The 14,823-nt window shown below is 52.1% G+C and overlaps 1 protein-coding gene across 3 annotated transcripts; it reads right to left on the bottom strand.

Annotated features, from left to right (window-relative positions):
• Window positions 1-458: 458 nt before the first annotated feature.
• On the bottom strand, window positions 459-4,767 carry LOC130260620 (urotensin-2 receptor-like). 3 transcript variants are annotated; one of them, XM_056506193.1, is made up of 3 exons: window positions 4,507-4,742; window positions 1,262-2,170; window positions 459-1,150 (listed from the first exon to the last, which is right to left on the bottom strand). In XM_056506193.1, exons 2-3 carry the CDS (start codon window positions 2,036-2,038, stop codon window positions 890-892), a joined length of 1,038 nt encoding a protein of 345 aa, XP_056362168.1. In that variant the 5' UTR covers window positions 2,039-2,170; window positions 4,507-4,742; the 3' UTR covers window positions 459-889. The 3 variants fall into 3 exon arrangements, with proteins under 3 accessions (XP_056362168.1, XP_056362167.1, XP_056362166.1); XM_056506192.1 differs by having other exon boundaries at window positions 459-2,170; window positions 2,989-4,767; XM_056506191.1 differs by having other exon boundaries at window positions 459-2,170; window positions 4,507-4,767.
• Between the last annotated feature and the right edge of the window lie 10,056 nt (window positions 4,768-14,823).

Below are 14,823 nucleotides of genomic sequence, written 5' to 3'. Positions count from 1 at the left end.
AAAATCACATCTCAACCCCCTCCTCTCCCTCTGTCCTTTCCTCCTGGACTTGGTGGTGGAGGTCTGGTGCTTCAGGCTGGGTGCTGCAGTTTGCCAGTGGATGCCCTGAGGACAGCAACATCAGAGGTTCCCAATTCCTCCCTGGAGGAGGGCAGAGGGTGGATGAGCTTGCCCAGGACAGGTGATGCTGCTCCACATGGGTGTTTGGGGTCAGTGCAGTAGGGATGCTGAGTGTTCCCTGCCTGTGGCACTGCCATGGGGAGCCTGTGCTGCTGACAAGGACCATGGTGTAACTCCACTGCACACACCTGTGTGACTGGAGAATCCAGCCCAGTGCATACACAGGGCTGCAGAATAAATGTGAGTATGACCCAAACCAGGACAGGCAACCCTGGATATGCCTCATTCACGTTGTCCAGTCCTACCCCAAATGCAAACTGCATGGTGTGTCACAAACATCAGCTGCTTTGTCTTTATTTCATTGTCTTCAGTCCTCATACAACTACAAATTTAGCACTACTGCTAAAGAAAAAAAAAAGAGCAAACTACAGCCATTCATGGGGTAACATAATTTTAAACGTTGTGAGACAGCTGATACTGTTAAAAATCACAGCCCTGTTATGGGCTCTCATTATTGATGGCTACTTGAGGAGACGTACACTATAAAATATAAAGATAAAAAGTGAAAGGCTATTTAGATAGATGTTCAGCCGAGTGCTGCTAGCATCAAATCAGTGGCACTGGAGAAATGAGAACAGACACATGGCACAGCCTCTGGATAAATGTGTGCACATTCTGGGTCTGCCAAGGCTTCGCCTGTACAATGTACACTTTAAATCAAAGCAACACTGAAGTCAATATTGATTGTTCTTGGAGATGTATTTTACCTTCAGGCACTGCTGGTTCCCAGGGGAGCGTGAGCAAGGACATAAGTCTCTGTGCAGTGCTGGCTGCTCGTGGACAGGGATCTCCCTGAAATCCTCTGAAAGCGATTCCTCCTCTGGAAATACCCACTGCTGCTGCTGAGGGACCTCTGCCTGTTCTTCAGGTACTCCCGGTAGTTTTTGGTGAGCAGGGTGTAGAGGAAGGGGTTGATGCAGCTGTTGCTGTAGGTCAGGCAGGTTGTCAAGTAATTAATGTTCTTCATCACCTTGGGAGATAAAGAGAAGGACTCATAATACTGGAAGAGGAGCTGCCATATCCAGAAAGGCAAGAAGCAAGCCCAGAAGACCAGCACTATGGTGAAGATTAGATAGAGCACCTTCTGGTTGGGCAGCCTCTTGGTCTGCTTGAAGGAGGCAGTCTGTGACACCCAGTAAATCCTGGCCAGGCGGATGTACAGGTAGCCAATGACCACCCCCGGGCCCACGATGCTGGTGCCAAAAAGGACGGTGAGATAGACTTTGTAGGACAGCTTGCTCCAGGTGGGCAGGCAGATGCTTTTGTTGTCCCTTTGCACCAGCTGGATCATGATGAGCATGGGGAGGGTGAGCAGCAGCGACACCAGCCAGATGACCACAGCGATGGCCTTGCGGTAGCTCTTGGACCTCTTCACCGTGTCCAGCGGCTTCAGCACGGCCAGGTAGCGCTCGGTGCTCATCACCGTGAGCGTGAAGATGCTGGCGTGCATGGTGAGGAAGTCCAGGCTGAAGAGGATGCGGCAGCCCACGTCCCCGAAGTACCACTTCTGGATGAAGTAGGTGCCGACGATGAAGGGGATGGTGAGGAGGTAGAGCAGGTCGGCCAGCGCCAGGTTGATGATGTAGATGTACATGGAGGCCGAGGAGCGCAGGTAGTGGCACATCACCAGCAGCGTGTAGACGTTGCCCGTGACGCCGACGACGCACATGAGGGACAGCACGGCGCCGATGGTGCAGATGGCCACCATGTCCTCCGAGGCGCCCGCCGCCCACGCGCCCTCCCCGGTGCCGTTGGCCGAGGCATTGGGCCGGATCCTGAGCACGCCGTCCTCGCTCGTGCCTGTCACCGCGTAGGGGGTGGCAGGGAAGTGGCTCTCCAGCTCGTCACTCAGGGACATCCTCCCGGGTTTAAATGCAACAAGCCTTGCTCATGCCGCAGAGGGTTCTTTCTGCTCCGAGGAACGCGGCTGCCGGGAGGTGTAGAACCATTTCTCAGCTGTGTCTCATCCAAGGACCATCTGTATTCTCCACTAGAGGAAAGACATCAAAACCAACATGTTAGGAATCTGCCAGAGCAGCACAAAGGATCATTTAGAAATTACCTGTCCCTGAGCACTGCCTGCACTGCCTGAATGTGCCCAAAGGTCTTCAGCACTGAGGCCACTCTTGCAGGGCTCGTGCTCTCGTTACAAGAGCCCAGCTGTGAGGTTTGTCCATGGAAAAGAGACAAGAAGGATTGTGTGGATCACTGAAACCACTTACTGCAATCCTTAGTTTGGGGTTGGAGGAAAAAACCATCCTAAATTCATAACAATGATTTACAGAGCTATCAGCATGATTGCTTAAACCTCTTTGCTACATTCTTAACTCTGAAGGAGCAGAAGGCCCCTAAAAAGGGAAAACAAACTTCAGATTTATCATTTGCAGCCAAATTGTCTGTTCTGTGTTAGTGATGCATTCAGAGTCCTGTCCAGCATTCCTGCAGTGTGTTCACAGAGCAGCTTCCCTTGAATGAGAAGCTCCTCCTCTGTCCTGCAGTTTCAAACATTATTTGAGTGATGGAGGAAAAGGCACTTCATAAAGCAAAGTGTAGGTTCCCTGTGGGATTTTTATGTCTGTAAACACAGAGTTTTCCATGCTGTCTGTCCACTGTGATAGCAGAGATGTCCATGTGTCTGTAAAACAAATCCATTTCAGCCAGAGCTGGGTGTGAACCTGCCAGGACAGCCTTGAGCAGCGAGGTGTGAAGGCAGCTCTGTTCATGGGAGCTCAGACTCAGTGCTGCACAAATCAGGACTGGGCTGCTTTCAATTCATTCCAAGTGTAGGCAAAAGGAGAGCAAACCTACCTCAGAGGAATGCTGAAGAAGTAGCTAAAATGTCCAGATTTTAAGGCATGCCAAAAGCCTGTGCCATCCTAAAGGTCACTGCATACAAGAGTGGATTTGCACTGTATGTTTTACAGCACTCAGACTGTCTTCTTTTCCTTTGGAAAATGCTGAGGGGGAGGGGTGCTGGACTGCCTTGTCCTTGTAGGGCTCAGCAGGCAAAGTCTCCCTTCTGCCTTGTTCCACTGGGTTTGTTGGATTTGTTTAATCCTGGGAATTTGCAGCTTTTCCCAGTGAATTAGGTGGCTCTTTCCCCCCTCACCAGCTCTGACTCCTTTGCCTCTATCTCCTGTCTCCTTGGCAGGAGGATTACAGTCCCAGGCCCTCCCCTGCTGCCCTTGTGTCACCCTGTCAGTGACCACTGTGGCACCTGAGGATGGACAATTTTCATCCTTTTCCTGAGCTGCCCTCTCCTTCTCCCCATTACCACCTGCTGAGGATGATGAGTGCTACAGAGATGTCACAAAAAACTCTGTATAAGAGAGGACAATCCAGTGCAGAGGGAGATTTTTCCCTCACTTAGCAACTGGGATAGAAGTGCAAAAACCAGAGGAACACAGAGAGCCCATCTCCACCCCAGCCCCTCCAGTGCAGGCGAGATGATCCCAGTTCTGCAGGGTCAGTGCTCCTTCAGGACAGGGTGCTCTGGGCTGGTCCCCAGCACCTTCACCAGCAGCAGGATGCATTTCTTGGACCTTGCAACCCCAAATCTGCCTCGTCCTGCTCCTGTGCTGGGCAGGTCCCTCCTGCTGTAGGGCAGCTGTAGCCAGTCCGTCCACTCCCTCCTTGTCCTTTGGTCGATGTTGGTGACCGAGCTGTGCTGGCAGTGAGAAGTGACTCCCGTGAAGGAGACACGGCTGCTGCTGTCCTCCCGATCAGCAGGAGGGCACAGCAACGAGCAGCTCTGCCCGGGATGCTCCAGCTGAGCCCGGAGCGGCCCCGCACGCAGCCCTGGGCTCGCTGTGCTGCTCACAGCTCATTGCCAGGAGCATGTTCCGTGCTCGGGAGCTGCCTCCCTCGGTGTCCCGGGGACTTGTGGCAGATCTGTGCCGTGCTGGTGCCTGTCTGTGCGTTCCCTGGAGTGACAGCTCCTGCCGGAGGGAGCCGAGCCCACCGCATCTCCCCGCTCTGCTCCTCTTCTGCTGAGCTGCCTTTTGCTCCATTCATAAAATTCCTACAGCACTGCTTCCATTCAGACACTTCGCCCATCTCCAGGCAGGGCTAGAAGAGGAAAATTAAGCCAATTTGGGAGCCCTTGCATCATTTTAAAGTTCGCAGCGTTGCTGCTGTCGTGCACAAACACACACTCGCACACATGCACACACAATAGACAGCTTGTTATTTCAAGCAGCCATTCGAGCATCTTACGGTCCAGGAGATTTTCCCAGCCAGTCTTGCCTTTTCCTCTACGATACAATCCCGCAGGAGTACCATGCATATTTACAGCTGTAAACAGAAATTAATTTCTCCTGCTCAAACCTTGCTTTTAAATCCGGCAGATGAAGTTTCCTAGAAGAAAGAAAACCAAAAATCTATCTAGTTGTATCGAAGCTGAAACTTGAAGGAAGAAAAACAGAAAAAAAAAAAAAAAGAGGGGGAAAAACAGAAAGAAGAGAATCCTTCTTCATGGGCAGAGAGAGAGGGATCGCGGTGCTCCGTCGCATCTGGAGCGGCAGGGACGGGGAGGGAGCGCTCCGCCAAGCCAAGTATGTTTGAAATCTGGGCGCTCTTAATACTCCCACTCCCCTCCCTCCACTCGTGCCGGCTATTTTTGCTCCCCGGTGACGTTAAGCATAGCGTGGCTTTGACTGCAGGCAGCCAAGAGCCTGTTTAAAGCAGCAGGGTTTGATAAGCACGGCTTGTTCTGCTGCCTCCCCGCCCTGCCCTGCAGGTGGGACAGCTGCGGGATGGTTCATCCCGGGGCAGTGACAGCGAAGCACCCTCCGTGCACTGCATGGGAGAGGGACAGCCCCGAAATCCCGAAATCCCGAAATTCCTAAGGCTGCCTGAGCCAAGCCAGCCCGGCTGGGGAAGGAGAGTGGGCCAGGGAGGGTTAAAATCCTGCGGGAGGGTCAGATTCCTGCGGGAGGGTGGGCTGCCCGGGGAAACTGCTCCTCGGCTTGGAGATCAATTCCAAAGCGAAGCCGAAGTTTATTTAGGTTGCATGGCGTATTAGCAGATGAATCTGTGCAGTGGGATCACACACCACAGCATCTGAGACATTTCAGGCCGGCAGTAACAAAATACTACCTGAGTTTTCTGGGGGTTGGGTGGTTCCTTTTGCCCAGTAACACTCAAACACAGAGTGAGATCGACTCAGCACCCTGAAACAGAGCAGTGTTTGGAAGGGGCTGGTGCTGGGAAACGCTGAACATAAACTCTGGGTGGTTTTGTGAGCAGCTGAATGTTGTGCTGGTTCCTTGCACACAGTGGGATTGCTCTTGCTCCCAGTTTCCTCCTTTGTCTCTGTGGAGTGCAGGGAATCTCTCCTGATTTGTGCCAGGGGGAAGTGAGGGGCACTCACCTGTGCCAGGTGTGTCCTGCAGGACACAGGTGTGTGGGAATGCCTGACAGCACATTGCCTGCTCCACTGGCTTGCCCTGGGCACCCACAGTGGGCAGGTGATGTTCCCCAGCACTGGGCACCCACAGTGGGCAGGTGAGTCTCCCCAGCACTGGGCTCTGGGCAGGTGATTTTCCCCAGCACTGGGCTCTGGGCAGTGATTTACCCCAGCACTGGGCTCTGGGCAGGTGATTCTCCCCAGCACTGGGCTCTGGGCAGTGATTTACCCCAGCACTGGGCTCTGGGCAGTGATTTACCCCAGCACTGGGCTCTGGGCAGGTGATTCTCCCCAGCACTGGGCTCTGGGCAGTGATTTACCCCAGCACTGGGCTCTGGGCAGGTGATTCTCCCCAGCACTGGGCTCTGGGCAGTGATGCTCCCCAGCTCTGGGCTCTGGGGAGAAACCAGCACCTGGCACAGCAGCTGGTTCTGGCACATCCATCCTGCAGTGCTGTTCCTGAGTGCTGTTCTCTCCTCTGCCTCTTTCCCTGGGTACTCATATCACTGCTTCCATGTTCTCAGCCTTCTGCTCTCTGCATTCTGGGTGCCTGGAGGTGCATGTTGTGTCTGAGGTCTTGTCCTCCTGCAGTGGGAGCCCAGTTTGGCTGCAGCTGCCCAGGGTGGCTGTGGTAGCACCTGGACAGCTTGGTGAGCCCTGGCTCTGCCTGTCCCACGCTGGGGCAGCTGGTGGGCAAAGCAGGGCAAAGCTCAGGGACAGGCTTTTGAGTAGGTGAGGGCTTGACTTAAGAGCAAATCCATGTGGATCTGGATTTTACAGTAAATATAGATCTTATGTTAGCAGCTCTAACAAGGGTTGGCTGAGAAACCCCAGCCCAAACACTCAAGTGTACAGGTTTTGCTCTGACTTTGCACTGTGTTTGACCCCTATAAATCTTTGGAGAAGATTTGGGATGGGAGCTGTTTCTCGGGCTGTCTTCTGAGGAAGATCCAACTCCCCATTCCTGTGTGACCCCAGGGAGCAGGAACAGTCCCTGGGTGAGCACTGAGACTGAAGCCATTGGCAAAGTGCTGTATTTGCTGCCACTGGGAGTGAGAAGGGCACTGATGTGGCAGTGTCCTCCTCCCAGGCAGAGCAGGGACAACCTGCTGCTGTCCTTGAACCCCTTTGCTGCTGCCTGCACGTGGCCCAAAGGGCTGGGGAGGGCAGGAGTGCTGATGGGGACGTGGGTGCCTCTCTCAGCACCTCCAGCACGTGCTAGGTGTGTCCAGGTGTCTGTCCAGGCACTTACACTGGAACTGCCACACTCCTGACACTCCTCTGTCCCCAGAGGGACCACTCAGGTTGGTGCTGACCCATCCCAGGGAAAGGAAGGAGTAGTGGGATGAAGGAAGTGCAATTCATCTGGGTAATCCATCAGTTTTCCAGACCTGTGGATCCCAACTCGATACTTCCTTTTGTGGCACTTAAACCTTTCAGAAAACATTAAGCCAGTGATTTCATTTCTCAGGAAATCTCAGTGCCCACGGGGCTGCCTTTGGGGGAAGCTGGGCTGCCATGTGTCTGTGTCCTGCTGCAGTCATTAGAGGAGAAGTGGCTGGGAGCAGTGTGGGCAGTGTCAGCTTCACAGCCCTGCCTCAGAAGGGCTGCTGGTGGTCGCAGTTTTGCTGCTTCTCTTCCCCTTATTTGCTCATCTTTAGAGCAGGGATCACTGTACTCACCCATCTCCCAGTGCTCTGAGTTCCAGGGTTTTAATGTCTGTGTGATGCTGTCAGAGCTGCAGACAGGGGTGGCAGCCCCTGTGATCTTGTGTAACAGGAGCAGGAGCTGCACAGTCAATCCTGGGTGAAGATAGGAGTCCTCTAAAATGTGAAACGGGTCTGTTTAGTCATTCAGACAACATCCACAGCTACAGGGCTGGAGTTCTGCAGAGGAGCCTTCTGAAGTTACTGCACAGGAAATAGCCATAATTAAATAATAATTAAACACAGGGCAAAGGAGACTCCTTCTCCCCTTTGATGTGAGGGTTTATGCCAGTGCTGTGTGAATTTAATTGTGTTTGGTTACTCATTTAAACCTCATGGAACCAGTAAAATTTCTAGTGTGTCTTGAGCTGGGCTGTGCCCTCCCAGCTGTGCCCCACCAGCTGTTTGCTGCCTTTGCAGGTCTCTGCAGGGCCCTTTGGCATATTCCACTTTTACTGGGGCAGTTTTGAGCCCAAATTTGCCAGCAGCCAAAGGCTTCTTTCTGCTCCAAGCTGGACATGTAACTTGGTCTAAGCATCACATTTTAAAAATCTAATAAGGGCTGCTCCTTCCTTCTACGAAAAAATCTGTACAAATACAGCCAAAATTGATAAAATCAATTTTAATTTGAAAGAATCTCATGAATGTGCCTGCATTCTTGGTCTGGCTCAGGTCTAGAAATGTGCAGACTCAGGATAAGATGTGATTCCTGTTTGCCTGGCTTGGTTTACTCAACTCCAGACCCTGTAAACACACACCAGCAGCCACAGTACAACATCCATCTTTGGAGTGTGACTGCCAGTGGTCACACAGAAATTCCAATTAGCTGTTGAGAATCTGCCCTGGCTTTGGGATCAGCCCAGAGGAGAGCAAGGATTTGCAGTGCTGTGCTGGGCTCAAGTCCTCCTGAAGCTCTGCTGGTGGCCAGGAGCACACAGGAATGGCAGCAGCTCCTGAGGAAGAGCACTGGGGAGACCTGGCAGTCCCCTGTCATCTCTTGCTCCCAGGAAAGTTGCATTTAAATCCCTCTGTTCAACACTCATGGTTTTGGACACATGCAAATGTGATATTCAAATTCCCAGCTGGTCCCCAGTTATTTTCTCCACTCTTCCCACTGTCTGTCCCCACTGGTGAGAGAACCACCCAAACTCAGCCAGAGCATTTGGAGATTTCACTGAGACTTTTTGAATTTTGGTCTCCTTTCTTCCTCTTTTTTTCCTTTTTTTGCAATATGAGACTCCAGTTCTCCTTCTGGAGTCAGTGTGGCTGCTTTGTGTGGAAGTGAATGTCTGGGGGCTGAAATCTCCAGTTTGCTTTGCCTCATCCAGGATCCCTTACACAAATCTGGGATTTATAGCTGCTCTGCTTTCCCCCTGCTCAGTGGGAATTCCACAGACAGTTCAAGGGGTGGTGCTGAAATAGGATGGACAGGGCTAGTCCCAGGTTGTTGGTCACCATATCTGTGGTTCTCCTGGTCCAATCCTGTCACTCTCCAGGGCAGGGAAGCAACCCAGATATTCCCACACAGATTACAGGGATGCTCTGAAGAATCCTACAGATCACCTCTGCTCTTACACAAATTACAATCTTTGGACTCCTTTGAGAACCAAATCTTGCTGTAGGGTGCTGGGAGGTGCTTTGGGGTCTGTATGGGACTGTGGTGGGGCACAGGGGGCCAAACTGCACTCCCAGTCTGGTGTGGTCAGGGGCTGGTCCCCACCATGGGGACCATGGGGACCCTGCATTCCCAGGGGGTGTGATGGGGGCTCAGGCCATGCCCAGCAGGGATGGGGTGAACTGGGGCGAGCAGGGCACTTTCTGAGGTGATGGAGGGACAGGGAGCAGCAAGGCTGAGCTGCCTCAGTGCTCCCCAAGGCCCTGCACAGGGAGGGCAGGCACAGGGGCAGCTCAGGGAACTGTCATTGTCCCCTGTGCCTTGACTGTCCCATCCCACCCAGGGGACTCCAGGCTGTGCTCAGGCCAGACACTGCACACACAAACCATATTAGGAGTGGATGTTATTCCATCTCCCCAGCTGATCTGCCTCCAGCCCTGAGCTCTGCACAGCAGGCAGGATGGCATTTCTTTTCCTGTGTGACGTGCATGAGTGGGCTCACTTGGCCCCTGTTTGGGCAGCCTCTGCATTTGCAGATGGGTCTGAGTCTCTGCAGATCTCCTGCTGCTGGCCTTGGGGCCAGGAGCACTCCCAGGGGCTCCAGGAGTTTGGGGTTTCACAAACTTTCCCCCAAACTGATTACATTTCTGTGCAAACTTTAGAACTCCTTTATTCTGCTCTTTTTTTTTTTCCCTCCTGAACAATCTCTCAGGTTCTCCACCACTAAAAAAATTCTCACATGACTGGATCTGAGATGTCAGAAAAACACCAAGCATCCAGGAGAAGTTTCCCTCACTTCTTCTCCACTGCTGTGGGGTTGTTCTTTGGGGTACAGGAAACTGCACAGGCCAGAGACAAGGATGCTGAAGGCTTTGCTAATGAGCCTTGTAATGAGTTTTATACAGGTATAGAGAACAATGATAGCACTGAGTGGTTTTGTATCTCCCAGCAGTGATTAATATTTCTCCCTATGGATTTGTCACAGTCAAACAAATCCCCAGCCAGGTGGCACAGAGGGTCCTACTAAGCCTGGCTTAGCCTCAGGTGGTTTTAGGAGAGATTTGAGCAGGGCTAAAGCTCTTTGGGCAGTGCTTAGGGCTGGGTGCTGCTAATGCACAAACACTGGGGGCTTTCTGCCAGCCTTTTGCATCCTACAGTGTGGCCAACGTGGCAGAGCTGCCTCATTAAACTTTAAATCAAGACACCCTGCCAGGTACTCCACGATTTTGTGGAGACTGTTGCCCTCTCAGTCTGCACAGCCCCATTTACACTTTTATTTGTGAGGTCTGAGATGTGTATTTGAGCTTCTTCATCCTTTAACCTCCTCATCTTCTCTCTAGTTCCTGGAAGAGCTGCAGTGAGTGTAATCATCAGGGGGAGAGCAGGCAAGCTGTGGGAGGCAGCAGAGGTCATTGCTTCCCTCCACGTGCTGAGAAAAGCTTCCCTCTCACAATGTCTGTTTGGGGAACCTCTTCAGAGACAGGATCTGGCCAGGGTAATATGTCACATTTTCCTCTCTTCCAGTTAAAACCTGATCATCTCTTTGTCAACAGTTTTTGAGTGATGGGGTTTTGTCACAGACAAAATGTCACTGAATTCTCTCTATTGCAAAGCATTTGAGATCAACAACAACAACAGAAATCACAGCAGAATTCTCCTGGAAATCCATCAATCATCATCAGGAAAGCCATGGGGAGTACAGACACACTGAGACACGCCTTCCATGGGCCAGAAGCTGTGGACACTGCTGAAGGCTCATGAGGAACCTAATTAGGTTTTTTCCCAGATTGCTGACTTTTCTCAGCTCCAGCCAGGATCTTTCCCAGGCTGAAATCTTTCTCAGAGACAGAACAAGGAAAGGTAGAAAGAAAACACAGACAGACACCTGGTGTCTCATGATATTTTGCACAGAGCATGTTTTCAGAGAGGTGTTGCCTTCTTTGACCAATGAGTCTTTTCTACTTTGTTTCTCACGATCTCCCTTATATAAATGTCATGGCTTTTCAATAAATCACTCCTTCTTGCTGCTTGGAAGAGGAGTCGTGTTGCTGTGTTCTTTTGCTGCTCCCCAGCCTTACAGTGACAAGAAGCTGTTGCTAGAATAGAGACAAAAGCCTCTTTGCCATTATTTTCTGTCCCAAATCCCTGTGCAGCACCTCTGTGCTCTGCTCTGCCTGGTGCTGACCACACCATTCCCTTGCAGTTTGGTTCCATGTCCTCAGCCTCTCCTCCTCTGTTGTCAGCTGAACAGCTGCCCTGCTCCCTCCTGGGACACTATTCTGCATTTCTCAGCCTGGTTCCTCATAGCTGGGAATTAGAAAATTTAGGAAAGTGCTTTGGGGCCAGAAGACTGCTAGGAGAAAAGGTTCCACAATTTCCAGCTGAAGCTCGTGCTGCTGATCCCAGGTGTTTGTTCAGCATAGAGGGCAGCACACATCCTCAGCCAGGCAGCAAAGAGTTCTGCTGGAGCTCTCAAAACCCTCTCACAGGAGACAAGAGATGAAGTGTGAAGATTGTCTGGCAGTGCATAAAGAGCTGCAAATGTCACCACAGTGAGTCGGTGCCACTGTGGGCTCGGTGGTGGCATTTGCCATCCTGCACACACTGGGGCAGAGCTGGGGTGGTGACAGCTGGTGCTGCTGTGGGTCACCTCTCTGGAGCAGCAGATGCTCATTCAAATGCTCCTTTAAAAAGCTGCTTTTCTACAAAGAATCACACCCACAATATTTATGTCCTTGCTTACTCTGATGGGGGTGGCTCGGTGCTGACTTCCAGTACCTGTCTTCACTTCCCTGAGGAGACAGTAAAGGAGACAGTAAAGGAGACAGTAAAGGAGACAGTAAAGGAGACAGTAAAGTCCTTTTTTCCCCCTTGTGGCAGTATCACTAAACTGATACAGTCCTCCAGATGCTGTGCCAGCCCCTCTGGGGCTGCAGCCCCTCTCTGCTCTGCACTGTGTTCCCTTGAGCCTTTCAGGGCATCAGGAACATCCAGCCCGTGGTGCCAGGGGCAGTTTGGGGTCACTGAACAGGGACAGGGCTGTGCCCCCTCCAAAGCCATCCCAGCATGGGTGCCCTGGGCCATGGCAGCCCCAGCTGGCCCAGCTGCCTGTCCCCTGGCCAGGGCTCTGTCCCCATGGCTCCGTGTGTGCTGTGTGGGGCCACTGCAGTCACACAGGGTGGTCAGGCTGGAAGGGACCACCATGGCTCATCTAGTGCCACCTTTCTGCTCCAGCAGGGCCATCCCAGAGCTCAGGGCACAGGGCTGTGTCCAGGATTTGGAATTTCTCCAGTGAGGGACACTCCACAGCCTATTTGAGCAATCCAGTGCACAGGGAGGTGCTGGACTCATGTCCAGGTGAGGTTTCTACCCTCTGGTGCCATTGCTGGGCCCAGCAGAGCAGAGCCTGGTCCTGCTGTGAGCCCTCCCTGCAGACACTGACAGGCAGGAATGAGGTCCCCAGGTTCCCTCAGTCCTGTCTTCTCAAGGCTGGGCTGGTGGAGGTGTTCCTGCCATCCAGTGGTGCTGGTGGCACTGGTACCAATCTGTGCTTAGGGAGGGCTGCAGGACAGGCTGGATCAGCCACTGGCTGGGTGATTTCAGTGAAACAAACTCTTTCCTCTCCTCAAAAGCCAGAAGTGAGTCTCTCTCCTCAGGGGTTTGTGCATGAACATCCTGTGCCCCTGCCAAGGCAGGTGGGAACAGCTCTGTGCAGGGGCCTTGAAAAAGAAAGACTTGGAGCTAAAAGCACTGCCAAAAATGACAGGTGCTAGTTAAAAGACACAAAAGTATGTACCAGTTTTTAAATAAAGCATCTTGCTCTCCTGGGTTGCTTCCTGGGATGCAGAACTGGGAGCAGATGCCTCCTCTGTGCCAGTCAGTGTGACTGTGTCAGACTGTCCCTCTCTGCAGGGACATCTGTGCCACCAGCACAAGGTCTGGGCAGCAGCAAAGGGCCCTGCAGGGCACAGGGGAGGTGGCTGTGCAGTGTTTGCTCCTCTGTTGGCCCTTTTGATGTAGGAGCAGGCTGGGGGATGGTGCTGAAGTGGGCAGTGGATGTGGCACTCCACCTGTGCCACACTCCATTGTGGTTTCCTCTTTCATTTCTCTTCTCTCAGGGTGCAGCACTCCCCTGCCCACTGTCCCTTCCCACCATTGTTTGTTCCTGCATTTTGAAAACCCTCCTTCAGAGGGAATTGGCTGCTGGCATTTTGTGTGAGAGGGAAATTCCTCTGGAAATGGTTCTAATGTAGAATAAGTGCCTTAATTCTCTGGCCAAAAGCAGTGGGAAGACTGAGCAGGTGCCTGGTTCCACAGCTGGAAAGAGTGTTTGATTGCCTCAAAATGCTTTTCTTTGCCTTGGTTTGGTCCTAAGTAACACTTTACTTGATGGAGGCTTTTTTGTTTCCAGGTGCTGCCCCAGTCAATGGGGAGCAGCAGATGGGGGGCTGGGGGTGGGCTGGGGCTGCTGAGGGCTCACCCCAGCACTGGTGTGAGAAGGAGTGCAGACCATGAACCTGCCCATCTGCAGCCCAGGCAATGCCCTTCTGCCCCTGTCACTGACTGCTCTGGTGCAACTCAGTTTATTTTGAGTTTGCATCCCTGTGGTGGCCAAAGCCACACCAAGGGAAATGCCCAAGCTGCCCCAGCTGTGCTGCTGCCACCCTGCCTCCCTTCCTGCTCTCACCCACGCTGAGCTGCTCCCACAGTGCCCTCTTGGCACCCTGGGATCATTTCCCTCTTATTCCCCAAGCACTTGGTATTGTTCAAAGCTCCTCTCACCTCACTCTGTGCGTGCACACAGCGCTTGCCCAGGTTGGACTCACTAAAAATATTTTATTCTCTCTGCTGATTTCCCAGCCATGGCACAGAAAAACTTGTGGCAGCAATCACCACGAAGACATTATATGAGAGTAACACGAGGCTGCAGCACAAAATACCCTGGTAGTTCATTTTTATTGAACCACTGCTGCACAACTGGATGTCTTTAAATTTAAAGCAGACTGTTCCCAGTGGGAACAGCCTTTGCAGTGTTCCATGGCCTTTGGGTGCTTCATATGGCTGAAGGTGGGGAGGGTTTTGGGATTTTGGGTTTTGAGTTTTGGGTTTGAGAAGGGTGTCAAAGCTGTTTTATTGCTGAGACAAGAAGAGCATCCCTTGTTTTCCAGTGAAAAAACACACCAAAGGATTAAAAAAAAAAATAACCCACTCAGTGCAGAAATCAGCAGTAGTTTGAAATTCTCTTCTGTGTCTCCAGACCTCTCCATTCCCTTCAGGGGGCTGTGGGATGCAGTTTTTGCCCCCATGATTGAGCTGCTGTCTCTGGAGGTGGCTGCTCCAGCTGCACAGGCTTTCTGTTCAATCCTCCTGTTCTGCATCCTGTCTCATGCTGCAGCACCCCAGGGCTGTGCAGATGAAGAGACACAGGTGAAATGAAGTGCATCATTTCACATGATTCCACACCATGGCTGAGCTCAGAGCCACTCTGACTGCACTGGTGTCCTAGGTTACCATGTAAAGATGTGCCCAAAAGCAGGTATTCAATCACCATCTGTTAAAACCAGATGGGGCAATGTTCTTTATATTTTCCACAGCCCATCCTCCCTCCAGGAGATATCTCCTGTTAATGGCCATTGAGTCCCAGGGCATGACTGATAAAATTCCATCATCCCACTGGGAGATGCTCCAGCCAGGGGGAGGAGCCAAGCCTTTCCTACCCAGATAAAAACTGAGATTTGGAACACCAAAGCTGCCCTTACCCACTGGTGTCCAGAGGACAAGAGCTGCCACACCTTTTTACAGGATCACTGCTTCATCAACACCACTCCATCTGCACTGCTACCACCACCCTGACTAGTGGGGTGTCAGGTTGTATTCTGACTCTGTCAGCAGTTTGGTTTTTTTTGTACTATTGC

This window comes from Oenanthe melanoleuca, chromosome 18, assembly GCF_029582105.1.
Source record: "Oenanthe melanoleuca isolate GR-GAL-2019-014 chromosome 18, OMel1.0, whole genome shotgun sequence".
Classification (NCBI taxonomy): Eukaryota; Metazoa; Chordata; class Aves; order Passeriformes; family Muscicapidae; genus Oenanthe; species Oenanthe melanoleuca.
This window is presented reverse-complemented; position numbering and strand designations above follow the sequence as displayed.

Coding starts and splice junctions, on each gene's coding strand:
- LOC130260620 (XM_056506192.1), bottom strand. CDS start 2,038: ATGTCCCTGAGTGACGAGCTGGAGAGCCACTTCCCTGCCACCCCCTAC.